General features: G+C 42.6%; 1 protein-coding gene across 1 annotated transcript; it reads left to right on the forward strand.

Annotated features, from left to right (window-relative positions):
- The first annotated feature begins 2330 nt into the window (after positions 1 to 2330).
- LOC112234511 (low-density lipoprotein receptor) lies at positions 2331 to 15422 on the forward strand. Its single transcript, XM_024402678.2, has 18 exons — positions 2331 to 2594; positions 7249 to 7374; positions 7499 to 7621; positions 7799 to 8176; positions 8301 to 8423; positions 8532 to 8654; positions 10604 to 10723; positions 11091 to 11216; positions 12029 to 12200; positions 12354 to 12581; positions 12695 to 12813; positions 12927 to 13066; positions 13192 to 13333; positions 13605 to 13748; positions 13865 to 14113; positions 14254 to 14328; positions 14446 to 14609; positions 14759 to 15422. The coding sequence occupies exons 1-18, from the start codon at positions 2537 to 2539 to the stop codon at positions 14786 to 14788; spliced, it is 2640 nt and encodes an 879-aa protein (XP_024258446.2). The 5' UTR covers positions 2331 to 2536; the 3' UTR covers positions 14789 to 15422.
- Positions 15423 to 19415: the final 3993 nt, after the last annotated feature.

The raw sequence follows: 19415 nt of genomic DNA on the forward strand, positions 1-19415 counted from the left end.
CATCACAAAGCCCTGACCTCAATCCTATAGAAAATGTGTGGGCAGAACTGAAAAAGCGTGTGTGAGCAAGGAGGCATACAAATCTGATTCAGTTACACCAGCCCTGTCAGGAGGAATGGGCCAAAATTCACCCAACTTATTGTTGGAAGCTTGTGGAAGGCTACCTGAAACGTTTCACCCAAGTTAAACAATTTAAAGGCAATGATACGAAATACTAATTGATTGTGTGTAAACGTTTGACCCACTGGGAATGTGATGAAAGAAATTAAAGCTGAAATAAATCATTCTCTCCACTATTATTCTGATGTTTCACGTTCTTAAAATAAAGTAGTGATCCTAACTGACTTAAGACAGGGAATTTTTACTAGGATTAAATGTCAGGAATTGTGAAAAATTGATTTTAAATGTATTTGGCTAAGGTGTATGTGTAACGGTTTTCTTTATGTGAAAGAGAGCCAGACCAAAATGCGGCATGGCTATTGCGATCCATGTTTAATAAAACAAAGTAAACACGAATCAAATACAAAAACGTAACACGAAAACCAAAACAGCCTAATACTGATGCAAAGTACACAGGAACAAGGACAATCACCCACAAAACCCAACACCAAACAGGCTACCTAAATATGGTTCCCAATCAGAGACAATGACGAACACCTGCCTCTGATTGAGAACCATATCAGGCCATACATAGAACTAGACAAACTAGACATGTAACATAGAATGCCCACTCAGCTCACACCCTGACCAACCAAAACATAGAAACATACAAAGCATACTATGGTCAGGGTGTGACAGTATGTAAACTTCTGACTTCAACTGTATATAATTGTTAATGCTATTTAGGCCTATATAGCATTTGCAATATTGTCAACACTCAAATATCAACATTTGAAGGATATATACAGTTGAAGTAGGAAGTTTACATACACCTTAGCCAAATACGTTTAAAATCAGTTTTTCACAATTCCTGACATTTAATCCTAGTAAAAATTCCCTGGCTTAAGTCAGTTAGGATCACTACTTTATTTTAAGAATGTGAAATGTCACTGTATCTGCTCCATCAGCATTCCAATAGTGGGAGCAGTGAGGGCAGCACAATTAGTGACAGTCTCATTTGGCACTTCTGTGGTTCTCCTTTGCACAGTTTCAGAAGCTTTCATGCCCCATGGTGGGCTATTCAAGGGCCGGTCACTGAGAGGACCCACTCTCACCAGAGGGCAGAGAGTTGTGTCAGAGAGACTGTCAACTCCTATTATTGGTCTCAAATATTAGGTCAGCTTTCTCAGAATCCCTGTGAAGGAAATCCATCTCAATCCTGGAGTAAAAATAAATTAGCAATGATTATTTTGTAAGGTATTGTAACATGAAATGTAATTGTTACTCTTTCATATTGATGTAGTGTAGTATGATCCAAATCTGTCTGACATAATCTTGATTACATCTGTGTTACCACTCCCTGTTACTAAATAAAACACCATTGCTTCAGAAAGAGAGGGCAATAGCTATAGAATTTGCTGTCATCATCAAAGCCTTGGCTTCTCCTGCCATCTTATTTCCAGCTACAGTGTGTAGCTAGATCCTCAACTCTGATGTGAAGCCACTATTAGATTACAGTTTTTAGCTTGTTCTATTTGGTCCGAAATAGGATAGGGAGCTGTAGTCAGTTACTGGTTGACAGAGGCATGGCAGGATGTCATACTAGTACTGGTCGGTGCAGCAGACCCATGAGAACTAGAGCAGTCTGACTTCTTGTTTTGCTATTATTTGTGTTGTCACGCGTTGCCGCTCTGACCATGAGGGAAAAACACAGTCTTTGGCTGTGGTGTTTTTGTCTTTTGTTTAAGAGATGCGTCATTGCACACTGATGGACATTGGATAGATCAATATTAAAAATAGAGCAAGTACAAACTAGATGAGAATTAGTCATCAAGGCCATCATGATAGACCTGATAACATGTTCTGTGCTTATTGTCTGGTTCACTAACATCCTATTTATTTTTCTTCTCTCCCCCCACTCAGTGCTGTTGTATTTCATAGGGACAACCTCGAGGAACCCCAACAGCCTATGTCATTTTCTGTTTGTGTCTGGATTGAGCTGAGTCATGAAAATGTACAGTTTTATCAAAATGTCACAAAATAGAAGGGGGGCTTTAAGAATAAACTCAAGGGTTAAACAGTAGTAAGATAGAGCGTCTGAAGACACGCCTTTCGGTAATGAGGCTCTATTCCAGAGATCACACCACTCCAAACCCCGCCCTACGCTTCTTGGGCTCCTCCCATTCCAACCCACCACTGGACCACATTGAAATTGCTCTGATATTGCCAAACATGATTACACTGTCAGGAGCATCTTTGTCTAACCTCTCATCCCAAGCGCATCTGAATCCAGAACATAAGAGCAGAGGAACTGAATATCTTGGAAGCAGTGACTTTAAAATAAAACAATCGTTTTAACATTGTTATAGCTGTATAATAATACCTTATTGACAGTCAGAGTAAAGTGTAAATCATTTTTTAAATTTGGCTGCAGACTATGGGGCGGCTGCTGTGCGTGCTGTTGGTGTTCCTGGCTTGCTGTGTTGTCCAAACAAGTAAGTATCTTTATTCTAACATAGGTCTACTCTAGTGTATCGTTAATTTAGGAATAATTCCCAATTCATTTGGTTTATTTGTTATTTGTTCCACTAATACATAGTGGCAAAGTAAGTATATTTTTAAACACAGCCTACCTTCTTGTTAAATATTATGTCTATCGTAAATTATCCAGTTATCAAACGATTTTAAATGTTTAAATAGCCCACTCTTGGATATCGCCTGACGCATCACGACGGGGGAGGGGGCTTGTTATTTGTAGAATGTAGGTCAAATTTGTGTAGCATCTTGAAGAAGCTGCTATAGTGTGCAACACAAATTGTTTCTTATTATTATCAGAACACAATGCGTAGGCGAGCATTTATTTTGTCATTGCACTCGCATTTACCTTTAGATACATTTACATTATCTAGTTTTACCGGAATTTGTATGAATGAACTACGTTAATAGCCCCTGATTTGTTGTTGGCCATGAGATTCCGTGGCCAATCAGATTTAAGAATGTGCAACAAGACGTTTCCGAAAGCTTGCTGTGGAATTGGAGCCGGGCGAGGCTAAAGGATGTTTGCATTGTAGTGCATGCTGAGAAGAGCGGCAGTTTACAGTTTTGCACTATTGTGCAATAATTTTTTGTGCAATACAATTATTTTGTTAGTAGGCTATTGTTATTTTAAAGCTTTAATCCTACATCCATTTCAGGATTTATAAATTAAATGGATACTACGGGATTTTGCCAATGAGGCCATTTACTTCCCAAGAGTCAGATGAACTCGTGGATACCATGTGGCCAGTATGAAGGACGTTTGAGGTAGTTTAGCGAGCCAATGCTAACTAGCATTAGCGCAATGACTGGGTATCTACCTAATTATATATACATCTATTGAATATAATTTTATTTAACTAAACAAGTAATTTAAGAACAGATTCTTATTTACAATGACTACCCTGGCCAAACCCAGACGATGCAGGGCCAATTATGGGACTCCCAATCATGGCCAGCTGTGATGCAGCCTGGATTCGAACCAGGGACTGTAGTGATGCCTCTAGCACTGAGATGCAGTGCAGTCCAGCTGTTGAACCCCATCAGAACCCAAAATATAAGCTTTTTTCCCTCCAATGTTTGTAAACAATTTAGGCTAAAAAAAATATTTAAAAAACCTGCATAGTCTCAAAACGTGGTTCAAACTATAATGTTGATATCCTGGATGATCAGTCCTTGCATCCATAGTCTGGCTCTGTCTTTGAATTTGAGAGAGGTTCCATTTCTTCAGGCCCATCCCTCAGCTTTTTACCAAAACAGGGGTGGGGTTTTGCTCTATTGTTTCAACTGCTCATTCTAGCTTTAACGTGCAAAAATCTCCCAAATGCAGGTACAGCAGATTACAAGTGAATTATTGTATAATTAGGCTACATAGCAAGGCTGCCATAGACTATATGTGTTCTCAATAGACTATATGTGTTCTCATCAACTGATGTAATAACCAGTCACATTGCAATCTAGATTCTCTGTTGTTCACTCATGTTTTTGACCCTTTCATGATGTATTGATGGCGCTATGACATCATTGTGGTGGGCCGCCTTGAGAATTAAAGGAATCCCTCTTGCCCACCTCCACAAAGCATGACTTTTATGTATTTCTCCTGAGGCAACATTCCAACGTATTGGTTCAACACCATCTGCCCTGTATGCAATAACTTCCAGTGTTAGTGTGGCCAGTATGGACATGTTTGGGAAAAAGTGCCAGGAACATGTTGGAACTGGCTCTCACACTCCTATCCATTGACACAACAGAGTTGTGTTGTTGTGAGAGCATCAGCAGTCTGAAACAGTTTGTGCTCATTCTCACATTGTCCATTGTCTTATCAGGAGGAGCGGACAGCCCTCATATTGCGCAATCAGTAACGTGCAGATATATTGAGAATGTGACATCGAATGGGAGACTCACACTGGGAACTTGATTCAAACTCTTTGCAAATAATCATAAAGAATACAGTTTTTGCCTTGACATTTTCTGAGGAACTAAATGGAGAGTGCTGAGCGCTAAATAAAAGTAGTTGCAGAATGACATGCCCCATCTCAAAAAATATCTGTTCCATCACCTATTTAGAAAGTGGTACTGATTAACTGTAAGCCTGTGCAAATCACTTTATCATGCTATCTGTGAACCATGTCCATGCCTTCTAAGTGTCATATGAAGATATTTTTACTTCATTAGCCAGCTTCAACAGCTCATCAAACAGTGGGCAGAGCTGTTTCCTCTCCTCCAGCTTGTCCTGATAGAGAACAGAAGATCAATTAAACACACCACACATCAGAGGACAGACAAACAAGTATGCCACGTTACATTTCTCCCCAAGGTTAATCAGTAAACCTTGTCAGTCCGAGCCTTTGATGGACTGAACTTTAAGCCTAACCAAATGTTATTGAAGGCAGGGCATTCGCCTTCATCTGACCATCACTTCTCTCTGGGAATGAGGACAGGTGGATATGATAAAGAGAGAGAGAGACTTTGACAGCTTTTGATTAGAGTTTTCAGGTATGAAGTCAATATACTCACCTGGCCCTAGAGGGTCATATTGTGTTAATTGTGTGAGTTACTAGAACACAAACTGTTTTCCAAGGGATGGCAGTGGGAAATGTGATCACATCTGGGTATTATTTTATGTTCTCTCTCAGTTGTGTGGGTATTCATTCACGGGTTGGTTTGCTCTTATTTTGTGGCTTGTCTTGTTCACTCACGAGGGAACTCTATAGATAAGACAACCAGGTAAGATAAGATTAAAGTCACTCATGATAAAACCTTTAAAGAAAGGGAATGCACATAGAAGAGGGTCCCACCAATACAGCCGCTCATAGTACACTCTTACATGGGGACAGCTGGGTCCAGAACTGGAATGGCAGTAACCTGTTCAGCTGTGGAGACATGGTGAATGAGGACATTGACTTCTCATGTTCATGCTGTTTGTTCACAAAGAAATATCTGTACTAGATGGCCCCATTTCATTTCCATCCACTTTCCCAGATCTGCTGTTGACATCTGTTGAATAGAACAGAACAAAAAGCACAGTTTATGACCAAAATATCTCAGTAAAGAAAATGTAAGCCAAACTATGGGCCTTCTTCCAATGAGCATAAATGGTTAAATCTTTCCAAATTCCCTTATTTACATCCTTGAAATAACACGGTAGTGCAATTCAGTAGGTATTATTGTTCCTGAAACTGAAACCGTTGGTGAGAAACTAAAGGTTCACCCTACACTGGAACTGTCCTGTTTTGAAAATCCATCCTCAGTGGTCAGTAAAAAGAGTACCTAGCCCACTATTGTCTCTTCTGTTACTATCATGCAAACCTTCCGCTTGACCCAATCAGCTACCAGTGATGTGATTCAAGCTCCTCCCTCTGGTCAAGCTTCTCCCCCTGGCTCCTATCAGAAACAGGTGTCCATCCAGTGTTTTGAGGCCTAAATGCAGAATAAGGAATTCCCAGTGGCATCTGGACACTGCTGTGAGTCATCTCTGTGGCCAGGGGCACTGATGTACAGTACAGTGTCTTAATTGGTTCTTCCAGTTCACTAACTAGGGTGATTTAGATAGGGGGTTGGGTGGAGAGCTGTAGGAGGTCTAGAAGGTCTTTTTTTGATGGATGAAGAGCATTCAGAACTGCATGGAGGATAATGAAGATGTTAAGGAGAACATAACATCAGCCAGTAATGTATGTCTACGATCTCTTGTCATTTGTCTTCAGTCATCACCAACCAATTACTGACAAAAATCTACATTCTCCACTACCAATGGCAGGTGTAAATGTTAGTGTGTGAGTGTGTGTGCATGTGTCAGTGTGTTTGAGTTGTAGATTCTCCACATTCCTCCTCTATAGGCAGGTTGGAATTTGCATGTGTCTGTAAATGTATATGTGTGTATGTTGAGGGAAAGGGTCATAATGGGCCTCTCCCACCCATCCCCCTGCCTCTTTGTTGATGTGTTACCAGCATCCCTGCCATAGCCCACTGAACAGCCAGACCCTCCCCCACTCACTGTCACATATGACTGCAAGCTGGGAAATGAGACCCACCAGAATCAACCTGCTCTGGCACTTTTGTTTTAACTCTACACATTCTGATTTATGATCTGCTCAAATATTTGCCTCAGATAACATCCACAGAGTTACAGAAAACAGACACTTTTTCCTTTTCCTGTAGTTTATTAAGTCAGGATACAGGTGTTGAAATAATGTGTTGCGTTTTTGACTGACCTGACAGTATGTAGATGATAAAGCAGAGAAATACCACTGGTTGTCCTATCCTGCTAAGGCTTTGCAGTGCCATGGGCTTGGCTTGCCACGCAACCCCTCTCGGGAAAGCGTCTGATTTGTGTACTTTGCCAGGAGTACAAGTACCAGATCAGTGTGCAGCTATATACAGTGTCCTCTTGGGAAAGAGTCTGGTTTGTGTGCTTCCCAGAAATAAATAGAACAGCAATTGGTTTCATTCATGAGAGATTTATTGTCCCATTATACAATGGATCCGGGGTTGTAAATGTTAGTCAGTTAAATGCTCCTTTGGGCTTTAAGCCCATTTTGATTTTGAGATTTTGCTGTTCACCAGAATGAATAGTCATGGACTGACCGTGTGGGTACGTGTGTTTTTCCCTTAAAGACGCAGAGACAATATGCGGGACCAGGCAGTTCCTGTGTGGGAACGGGAAGTGCATTACGCTGAGATGGGTGTGTGATGACACAGATGATTGTGGAGATGGAACTGACGAGCTCCCCGGAACCTGCTGTGAGTAACACATACCGCCGTAGCTAATAGGAATACAATAGAGGATTGAACCACACTTCTAGTTCAACATCTTTTTCAGTTTCAGTAACTGATGGTTGTTCTCTCTTTTCGATTGCACCTGTAGTGGCCAGAACATGCGGAACCACAGAGTTCAGCTGTGGTGGACATCTGAACCAGTGTGTTCCCAGTACCTGGCTCTGTGACGGCAAAGCAGACTGTGAGAATGGAGCTGATGAGGAGAGCTGTGGTAAGTGGTCCTGTCTTCTCCACTCTCTATTGTACCCTTCTCCCCAACTTACCTCCCAACATTTCCCCTTCTCTCATCTACTCTCTCTTTTCCCTCTCAGTCTCATTCTTTTCCAACTGATATAAGCCTGACAAATGAGGCTCCCTTCTAACACACACATCTCTGTTCCTCCCACAGCGCCCAAGCACTGCACAGATAACAAATTCCGCTGCAGTAACAGCCAGTGTGTGTCGGCCTCTTTTGTGTGTGATGAGGAGTTGGACTGTGATGACGGGAGCGACGAGGCTTCCTGCCAACCCACCACCTGTAGCTCCACCTCCTTCCAGTGCAACAACTCTGTGTGTGTGCCGCGCCTGTGGGCCTGCGACGGAGACGTTGACTGCTCGGATGGCTCCGACGAGTGGCCCCAGAACTGTGGGACGCGAGCCCCTGGGGGTGCCCCCAAGCCCTGCTCCCTTCGGGAGTTCCAATGTGGCAGCGGGGAGTGTATCCACAGTAGCTGGAAATGTGATGGAGGATTCGACTGCCTGGATCGCTCTGACGAGACCAACTGTAGTGAGTACATTCCCTCTCTCTTATTGCTTCTGTTAGCTATATTCGCTTTAATATTTTCCGTCTTTAATATGTAAATTGCATATGAATTTTTGACTGACCTCTCAATCTCTCCTTCTCTCCATAGGCCGCCTCACCTGCCGCCCCGATGAGTTCCAATGCGGTGATGGCACCTGTATCCACGGCAGTCGCCAATGTAACCGCCAGTACGACTGCAGAGACTTGAGTGATGAAATGGGCTGTGTCAATGGTAGGCTCTTGCCCCACATAAAGCTACTACCCCTGCTTTTACTACTGTGACCTGCTGGAATGGTAATACTTCCTTTGTGTTATAGTCACACTCTCCTCTCCTCCACAGTGAGCCATTGCAAGGGTCCCGCCAGGTTTAAGTGCCGTAGTGGGGAGTGCATCAGTATGGAGAAGGTGTGTGACAAGCAGCGTGACTGCAGGGACTGGTCAGATGAGCCTCTCAGAGAGTGTGGTGAGTAGAGGGCCACCATTGTTCCTGTTCCCAAGAAAGCTAAGGTAACTGAGCTAAACGACTACCGCCCCGTAGCACTCACTTCACTTTCATGAAGTGCTTTGAGAGACTAGTCAAGGACCATATCACCTCCACCCTACCTGACACCCTAGACCCACTCCAATTTGCTTACCGCCCAAATAGGTCCACAGACGATGCAATCTCAACAATACTGCACACTGCCCTAACCCATCTGGACAAGAGGAATACCTATGTGAGAATGCTGTTCATCGACTACAGCTCGGCATTCAACACCATAGTACCCTCCAAGCTCGTCATCAAGCTCGAGACCCTGGGTCTCGACCCCGCCCCTGTGCAACTGGGTACTGGACTTCCTGACGGGCCGCCCCCAGGTGGTGAGGGTAGGCAACAACATCTCCACCCCGCTGATCCTCAACACTGGGGCCCCACAAGGGTGCGTTCTGAGCCCTCTCCTGTACTCCCTGTTCACCCACGACTGCGTGGCCACGCACGCCTCCAACTCAATCATCAAGTTTGCGGACGACACAACAGTGGTAGGCTTGATTACCAACAACGACGAGACGGCCTACAGGGAAGAGGTGAGGGCCCTCGGAGTGTGGTGTCAGGAAAATAACCTCACACTCAACGTCAACAAAACTAAGGAGATGATTGTGGACTTCAGGAAACAGCAGAGGGAACACCCCCCTATCCACATCGATGGAACAGTAGTGGAGAGGGTAGTAAGTTTTAAGTTCCTCGGCATACACATCACAGACAAACTGAATTGGTCCACTCACACAGTCAGCATCGTGAGGAAGGCGCAGCAGCGCCTCTTCAACCTCAGGAGGCTGAAGAAATTCGGCTTGTCACCAAAAGCAGTCACAAACTTCTACAGATGCACAATCGAGAGCATCCTGGCGGGCTGTATCACCGCCTGGTACGGCAACTGCTCCGCCCACAACCGTAAGGCTCTCCAGAGGGTAGTGAGGTCTGCACAACGCATCACCGGGGGCAAACTACCTGCCCTCCAGGACACCTACACCACCCGATGTTACAGGAAGGCCATAAAGATCATCAAGGACAACAACCACCCGAGCCACTGCCTGTTCACCCCGTTATCATCCAGAAGGCGAGGTCAGTACAGGTGCATCAAAGCTGGGACCGAGAGACTGAAAAACAGCTTCTATCTCAAGGCCATCAGACTGTTAAACAGCCACCACTAACATTGAGTGGCTGCTGCCAACACACTGACTCAACTCCAGCCACTTTAATAATGGGAATTGATGGGAAATTATGTAAAATATATCACTAGCCACTTTAAACAATGCTACCTAATATAATGTTTACATACCCTACATTATTCTTCTCATATGTATACGTATATACTGTACTCTATATCATCTACTGCATCCTTATGTAATACATGTATCACTAGCCACTTTAACTATGCCACTTTGTTTACATACTCATCTCATATGTATATACTGTACTCGATACCATCTACTGTATCTTGCCTAAGCTGCTCTGTACCATCACTCATTCATATATCTTTATGTACATATTCTTTATCCCCTTACACTGTGTATAAGACAGTAGTTTTTTATTTATTTATTTTTATTTATTTATTTTTTTGAATTGTTAGTTAGATTACTTGTTGGATTATTACTGCATTGTCAGAACTAGAAGCACAAGCATTTAGCTACACTCGCATTAACATCTGCTAACCATGTGTATGTGACAAATAAAATTTGATTTGATTTTTGATTTGAGTATGAAGATGGAACATGTACATAGGGGGAATATTGTTTTGCCTATGTTTAGCTTCTCACGTAAAAGGAGTTGGATGGAAACCATGGGAATGCTATCTAGCTGTGGTTGCTGAAAGAAAGAAGGAGTTGTGGACTGGTGTGTTGAACTGTCACTTTTCTCTCCTCTAACCCTCCCTGCAGATTCCAACGAGTGCCTGTACAACAATGGCGGCTGCTCACACATCTGCAATGACCTGAAGATCGGCTATGAGTGCCAATGCCCCACCGGCTACTACCTGACGGACAAGAAACGCTGTGAAGGTAAAACTCCTTACCACTATAGCTGCATGTGTGTCCACAGAGCCCAAAAAGTTGGCTCAATCAGCAGCCATATTGGATCTGATGTCCTTGCCAATGTGGACTTCAGACTGTACATCCTTTTGGCCTAGTGCCAGGCGATGTGCCCATTGATACCTTTGCCTTAGTTCAATCCTGTATGGCAGTGTAAAGCTGGTGCTATTGGGGTGAGAAGGTCTCTGTCCTGACTGGACCACTTCCCTGTGGGGCCATGATGACTCAGTGCTGTTACTGTCACACACCCTTCGTCTGACCCTACGCCACCGTTTACCTTCTCCAACACTGTGCCAGTTACATAGACGTCATATCTGTCCTGTACCTCTTCCCACAGATATCGATGAGTGTGCCAACCCAGACATCTGCAGCCAGATCTGTGTCAATCATATGGGCAGCTACAAGTGTGAGTGTGAGGAGGGCTACCAGGTCGACCCAGCCACTAAAGCCTGCAAGGCCATCGGTAAGTATTGGACCTAAGAAAGTGTTATGTGAATTTTGTTATCAATGTTCATAAACTTCAATTAATCTACTCAGTCTGCAACCCAGAGTTTGTAAGATTCTGGTTGAATGAAGCAGACAAGAGTCCCAGCTTACAAAAATCTAAGTGTTTATTCACGAGAACGTTCTGAAGTCCATTATACAAAGACATCCATTTTATAGCTGCGCACATACTTCCACACAAACAGTAGGTATCCTACGCACATACATACACACAAACAGTAGGTGAGTTTTATCCTTCTCCATAGTTCTCACCCCTGTGTATCACTACCCAGCCGACAGTTCCATTCCCCCGAGATTAAGGAAACCTTGAGAAGTACTCCCTATGCTATCATATCGCTCAATTTACCTGGTAAAATAACAGATACATTTAAAAAAAAAAAAAAACATTTCCCAGAGGCCTAGCCAGGTCGGTCCAAACACAGTTGAATTGTTCTTGTTTTTTTTCTTCGGCACACACATACAAGTTCAAACCCTAAACTACACCTTGCTCAGACAGTCTGTGTTTTTCCACTATACAGATACATTGTTTAATCTAATTCTGACTAAAACTACACACATCATCAGATTAGAATTTTATGATTCTAATCCATTTCATACTATTATAAGGTTTCAGAGTGGAATTATTTAATCATTATCTTTCAACATATACTTTATTTTATCAGAAAGACTGAATGCTTTACTTTGCTCATGTTTTGATCAAGTTTATTTTTATATTGTCATGGGTCATGCATTGCAGTTATTGGAATGATACTCTCTCGTCTGATCACACAGGCACTGTAGCCTATCTGTTCTTCACCAATCGCCATGAGGTGAGGAAGATGACACTGGACAAGAGTGAGTACACGCGTGTCATCCCCCGCCTGAAGAATGCAGTGGCTCTGGACATGGACATGGTTGCCAAGGAGATTTACTGGTCTGACCTCTCCCAGAAGAAGATCTACAGGTGAGCAAAGCTTCCATGTTACCTTTATCCATAGAGCCCTGTTGTATTCCTATTGCTCCTAGTGATATCTTGATGAGGATGATGATTAGAATGACGATGATGGTATAATAAATATATTTTCTCTCTATTTTCCACCCTTCTCCTACAATCCAGCACCTCAATGGACTTGGCTGCAGACACAGCGCAACACAAAGTTGTGATTGACAGCGACATCGAAGCTCCGGAGGGCATCGCCTTTGACTGGGTCCACGGCAACATCTACTGGACCGACAGTATCCGCAGCAGCATCTCCGTGTCAACCGCCAACGGGAGCCGTCGCAAGACTCTCTTCCAGAATGACCTGGCCAAACCCCGCGCTATTGTGGTCGACCCCCACAGCAAGTAGGTCCCACACTGGCTTCAGGAATGACCATAATGACTGAAACATTGAGCCTACACAGGATATCTGTTGAATGATGACATGCTTCAATAAATGTGTTCTCCTGCCCTCCTAGCTTCGTGTACTGGACTGACTGGGGAACTCCAGCCAAGATTGAGAAGGGAGGTCTGAACGGAGGAGACCGTGCTGCTCTGGTCACAGACGACATTGTGTGGCCCAATGGAATCACCCTTGGTGAGCACATTCATAACTTACCTTTGTGTGTGAGGGTGCGCATGCATAATTGTGTGTGTTTCTGCATGGTCACTCTGGTCTGACTAGTTTCTCTTGTCCTATTTCCTGGTCAGACCTGCTGAACCAGCGGCTGTACTGGGTGGACTCCAAGCTGCACACCCTCTCCAGTATCAACGTCCAGGGTGGCGGCCGAAGGACACTCATTATAGATGAACACAGGCTAGCCCATCCCCTAGGCATCACTGTGTTTGAGGTGAGTGCCAAAATTACAACTTTAACTTTTAAATGAAAATAAGTCTGAAGATAACCATATATATGTAATATGTTTATGCAGAGATTAGAAATGTTTAAATGGAGTACTGTGTATTCTGTGTGTAGGAAAGAGTGTTTTGGACAGATGTCAGCAACAATGCCATTCTGAGTGCCAACCGTGTGACAGGCAGGGACATCAAGCCTGTGGCAGAGCACCTGGTATCCCCAGAGGACATTGTGTTGTACCACAACCTCAAACAGCCAACTGGTATGTATCAGGTCCCTCAGCTTTTTAATCTTCCCATAGTTAGTTAGGTCAGTAGTTTGTTTATGCAAGAGTAGCCTTGGAGTTAGGCACCAATGGGTTTTGGCGTGACGGTTGCACCTCAGGGATGAATTTTATTCTAAGTGCTATTTTTGTGTCTGGAGCCTCAGACTATTACAATTAAGTTGCAATGCTGCAGTAGCATAGCAATATCAATGTGCTTTCTATTGAGACAAACCAGTACCCAGACTTAATCCCCTCCTCCCCACTCCAGGCAGGGACTGGTGCAAGGTGGCCAACGGAGGCTGTGAGTTCATGTGTCTGGCAGCCCCCCAGGTGGGCCTACATTCCCCCAAGTACACCTGTGCATGCCCTGACAACATGCTGCTGGCCAAAGACATGAGGAAATGTGTACCAGGTATATATATCTAGCTAGCACCCTCAGCCTCTCTATGTAGCATAACACAGGGGAAATATATGATCCCTTGCTTCCTGTATAATATCTAACCTAAGTGTTATCTGTATATTGACCAGCTGCACCAACACCTGCAGCTCCAGTCAAGCCCATTGTTCCCACCTCCAACCCCCCACCGGCACCCGCCCGCACCTCCACTGCACCTCCAGCCCGCGTCACCACTAAGGCCCCCATCATCGCTACCACAATTACGCCTGCGCCTCCCCGCACTACCAAGCCTGTGCCACGCAACCCCCAGCCTGCCCAGCCAGATAGACCCAGGATCCCCCAGGCCCAGACTACCACAGTGCCTCAAGTCACCACTCAGGGTAAGCATGACTTAAATGTGTGCTCTCATTAAATGCAGGAGTTATCAGCAATGAACATTTTTAAAGGTGAGACTTTCCTGGAACATCACACTTTGACATGGTGTATCATTGGTCTAAATCTGTCTTGTTTTGCCCTTCAGACATCCGCCATGAATTTGCTGCTATACCCACAGCCCCTTCAACCCCTGCAGCTTTATACATTGGGCTGCCTATAGGTAAGATGCTTTAACATCACTAACAGTTAGCATGATTATTACACACCAATGATTTACAAACCCCACTTTAGCATCAACAAATCCCCTCTGACCTGTATGTCTCTCTCTGTCTCTCAGCCATTGTGTGTCTGGTGGCCTTTGGTGCCGTGCTGCTGTGGAGGAACTACAGGCTGAAGAACACCAACACCATTCACTTTGAAAACCCAGTCTACCAGAAGACCACTGAAGACCAGGTGCACATATGCAGGAGCCACAGTCCAGACGGCTACTCCTACCCACCGGTAAGAGGCCAATCTGTCATACACACTCAATCTCAATGTCACTTGGAGTATGCTAGTGTTTTTGTATTAGCATATGTAGCCTATTGTATGTTGTACAGTAGCTGTAGTTCAGTGACCTAATGTATTCCTCTTTGTTTCCTTCCCCTCAGAGACAGATTGTGAGTCTTGATGAGGCTTGACCGTAGTGCTGCCGTTCCCTGCCAACACAAACGCTTTAAGAGGAGAGAGCAGAGGAGTAAGAGAAACATTTTATATAAGCTACCTGGACAATCTTATTTAATTTTTTTAACCTCAAAGACATAAGAAGGCAGAGAAAGTGTTATACCGCTGACCAAACCACTGTGTGCTCAAAGACAAATGGAAGCTCTGGAAAGAAAAGCAGGAAAAGGAGGAAGATTTCTCATTCATTGTGTCTTTCTTGCCCATTTGTGCACAATCCAGAGCCATAAGAGACCATCAACTCATCTCCACCAAGCTTGAGTTTTATTGGCTCATTCTACACCATAGTATTTTTCTCAGAGTCTATTTGTCTGAACTGTGAAATGTCCTACAAATAGAAGACTGTTCAGAAGTTGAACCCCATTATGAAAGAACAGTAATGTAATTGTAATATTTGAGTGTTTTGTGTTTGTGAAGAAGTGCCCTTGATATATGAGGTGACTGCAACTTTATTTAACAGCACTTAGAATTGAGAAAAATCTCTCTTTCTTGTTACGTACAGTGGGGAGAACAAGTATTTGATACACTGCCGATTTTGCAGGTTTCCCTACTTACAAAGCATGTAGAGGTCTGTAATGTTTTATCATAGGTACACTTCAACTGTGAGAGACGGAATCTAAAACAAAATCCAGAAAATCACATTGTTTGATTTTTAAGTAATTCATTTGCATTTTATTGCATGACATAAGTATTTGATCACCTACCAACCAGTAAGAATTCCGGCTCTCACAGACCTGTTAGTTTTTTCTTTAAGAAGCCCTCCTGTTCTCCACTCATTACCTGTATTAACTGCACCGGTTTGAACTCGTTACCTGTATAAAAGACACCTGTCCACACATTCAATCAAACAGACTCCAACCTCTCCACAATGGCCAAGACCAGACAGCTGTGTAAGGACATCAGGGATAAATTGTAGACCTGCACAAGGCTGGGATGGGCTACAGGACAATAGGCAAGCAGCTTGGTGAGAAGGCAACAACTGTTGGCGCAATTATTAGAAAATGGAAGAAGTTCAAGATGGCGGTTAATCACCCTCGGTCTGGGGCTCCATGCAAGATCTCACCTCGTGGGGCATCAATGATCATGAGGAAGGTGAGGGATCAGCCCAGAACTACACGGCAGGACCTGGTGGGACCACAGTCTCAAAGCAAACCATTAGTAACACACTACGCCGTCATGGATTAAAATCCTGCAGCGCACGCAAGGTCCCCCTGCTCAAGCCAGCGCATGTCCAGGGTAGTCTGAAGTTTGCCAATGACCATCTGGATGATCCAGAGGACGAATGTGAGAAGGTCATGTGGTCTGATGAAGAAGCTGAAAGTCCGTATTGCCCAGCGACAGCTCCGAAACCTGAAGGATCTGGAGAAGGTCTGTATGGAGGAGTGGGCCAAAATCCCTGCTGCAGTGTGTGCAAACCTGGTCAAGAACTACAGGAAACATATGATCTCTGTAATTGCAAACAAAGGTTTCTGTACCAAATATTAAGTTCTGCTTTTCTGATGTATCAAATACTTATGTCATGCAATAAAATGCTAATTAATTACTTAAAAATCATACAATGTGATTTTCTGGATTTTTGTTTTATATTCAGTCTCTCACAGTTGAAGTGTACCTATGAGTGTACCTAAGTGTACCTAATTACAGACCTCTACATGCTTTGTAAGTAGGAAAACCTGCAAAATAGGCAGTGTATCAAATACTTGTTCTCCCCACTGTAGAATTCAGAAATTAGGTATTGTAAATAATGTAGGTATTTATTTTACTTATGTCCGAGACTGACAAAATGTTGAGAAATAATGAGCAGATCATATCATTTTCTATGTCTAGACTAATTTCTTTGTTCCTGAATTGTTTTAATATCAACATCTGACTTAAACTAACACCTGAGCCACTTGTTGAAATGAAACCCTTTGATAGTGAATGTTGTCTTGAATTCTATACATGAGCCAAGTTAACCTCTATAACATTACCAGACAGGGACAAAGTCAAATCATAGCTTTTTATACCAATTGTCCACATTGCCTCACTAGTGGAGCACTATCCAAATGGGCGGTTAAACCCACTGACACTTATACTCTATGTCTATGTGCCTTGGTAACACTATTGCTGTCAATTTCCCTAATATGGTGTTTAATTGCAAGCCAAGACAGTAGATTTAGGACAGTCTGTCTGAGATGTATCTTTCTCATTTTCTCCCTTGTCTAACTTTCTGTCATCCACTCATTCTCAAGCTTCCTGTCCAACTGTGTGAGAGCAGTATATAATTGTGTAATTCTTCTATGACAGAAAGCCTTAAAAAATTGGTTTACGGGACCATGTGACCATAGGAGCCATGTTCATTGTTCATGTGTCATGCAACAGTAGTACACAGACTACACTCTTAGAAAAAAAGGGTGCTATTTAGAACCTAAAAGGGTTATTGGGCTGTCCCCATAGCAGAACCCTTTGAAGAACCCTTTTGGGTTCCAGGTAGAACCCTTTCCACAGAGGGTTATATGTGGAATCCAAAAGGGTTCTACATGGAACCAAAAATGGTTCTACTATGGGGACAGTTGAACCATTTTCAAACCCTTTTTTCTAAGAGTGTAGCATATCATGTCTTCATTCAGGTTCAGAAACATAAGTTTCCTTTCAATGGTTTTCACAGAATTGTTTACTGGAGAGAGATATTTATTTGACTAAGTAAAAACTGATTATGACAGTTCTAGGTACTGAAATAGAAACCGTCCAAGTGCATTATATATCATGCTGCTAACCTTTTAACCCAGATGATGTATTCAAATACTAATGATAGTGTTGAGGTGGCTTTAGACCACAATGTTTGACACCTCTTTCTCTGAGGTCAGAGTGAAATGAATGTGTCTAACTGTTTACAATGAAATGTGTTTGACCTTGAGGATGTCACAGTGTTTCAGGTATTAGACAGACAGAGAGTTTGGGTAATTACATATGGCCTAAGTCTAACAAAGACATTATTGTTGAGTCAGTGAAAGTGTTTGTTTATGGTTCCTTTTTTAACGTGGGGTTGGGGATAAACATATTGTTTAATTCAAGAGCCATATGGAATGAATCCAGAAATGTGTGTTAACTAACATCAACAGTGCAGATCATGAATATGTAAATATTATGTTCATAATGTATTTGTAAATATTCATAACAAAAAGTGGTCATGATGTCCCAGTGTAGAATTTGTACACCGTTAAACATTTGATGTACATAAAAAAATGCTTATATTTATTTTAGAATCATTACACTGTGATTGGTACTTTACTTGAAGCCTGAAGTTTTGGTCTGACGAGCCTTTTTGTGTTGTAAATGTGTCATACATACACAAAATACAAGTTACAAGTTAACTGTTGTGTTCGCTGCCTTTGGTTTTCCAAAATTATTCAATATTGAGATGCTTTATTAGTTTCAAAATAGTCACCTTTCACATAAATCTATCTATTATATTCCATCAGATTTTTAATTTGAGAATTAAATATTTCCAGAATTACATTTCTTTAACCTTTTAGATAATAAGGGCACTACCAATGGCCATTATATTAGCAGGATGACAGCCTGTTGAATAACACAAACGTTCTGTAATTCCTGACAGAAGCATGGAAAATATGATGTATTTATTTATGAAATTGTATGATTGTAAATACACAAATCACACAGCTGTTTTATATTTCCGGACTATGTTGATTTATTGTGTTTAATTATATGGACTCAGACGACTGATTTTTAGTGTGAGCTTGTTTTTGTCTCAAAGAAAGAAAAAGGAGCACTCTGTTTCTGCACAGATCTGATTATTTATTGACGGGACGTAGACCTACTATATGTTCAAGCTGGGAGGTAGTGTGTATGGGTACTTTCTTTCCATATGTAGACTGCAATATCTCATCTTCATGTCATATTGCCGGGAGCTTTCTGGTTTACAAAGTCATAATGACACCAGTTTATGTCAAAGCTACTGCACAAGAACACTTCAAGAGAACACTTTTCACAGCACACATCTCCAACTGAAACAATTTGCAGATTGTGGTGGCAGCCTTAAAAAACAGTGTCCAAGAATAACAGGAACAGCATCCAAGAAAGAAATGAGGTCTCAGGCTGTATCGGTCAGGTCAAACTGTCTATGTGTCCTGGCAGCAGGCTCCCTACTGTAGACAAAGTTCAAGGCTGTGAAGGGAGGATAAATGATAACGTACCAAGAAAACACACACACACGTCCGTACCTATGCATATACATTAAATACATAAAAAACATACAAACCCACATACATCTCCATTCCATTCAGGTTGTGACTCTGGCTGCCATTGTGAAAGATGGAAAATTAGGAAAATGAGGAGAGTCCCCATCCATATTAGACTGTCATGGGTGCTAACTGACCTTGGACACTAGATTATGTTACAGTAGGACAATACTGCACACACTTAAAGATAAAGTAGATTCTGGTGTTTGGATCACTGGCGGAATAATGTTAACCAGCTGTCAGTAACTAGGACACTTATTCAGCTGGATATTTAGCCTCCTTTTGTTTGATTACTCTACTTGTGACATTCATCCAAACAAATAACTGCTCCCCGGAATATGACTTC

This window comes from Oncorhynchus tshawytscha, linkage group LG09 (assembly GCF_018296145.1).
Source record: "Oncorhynchus tshawytscha isolate Ot180627B linkage group LG09, Otsh_v2.0, whole genome shotgun sequence".
In the NCBI taxonomy this organism is placed as follows: Eukaryota; Metazoa; Chordata; class Actinopteri; order Salmoniformes; family Salmonidae; genus Oncorhynchus; species Oncorhynchus tshawytscha.

Bases quoted from the DNA above. Each gene is read 5' to 3' on its own strand.
- LOC112234511 (XM_024402678.2), top strand. From the start codon at position 2,537: ATGGGGCGGCTGCTGTGCGTGCTGTTGGTGTTCCTGGCTTGCTGTGTT. The intron at 8,177-8,300 runs GTGAGTACATTC...TTCTCTCCATAG, and splicing joins CTCTGACGAGACCAACTGTA to GCCGCCTCACCTGCCGCCCC. The intron at 13,749-13,864 runs GTATATATATCT...TATATTGACCAG, and splicing joins CATGAGGAAATGTGTACCAG to CTGCACCAACACCTGCAGCT.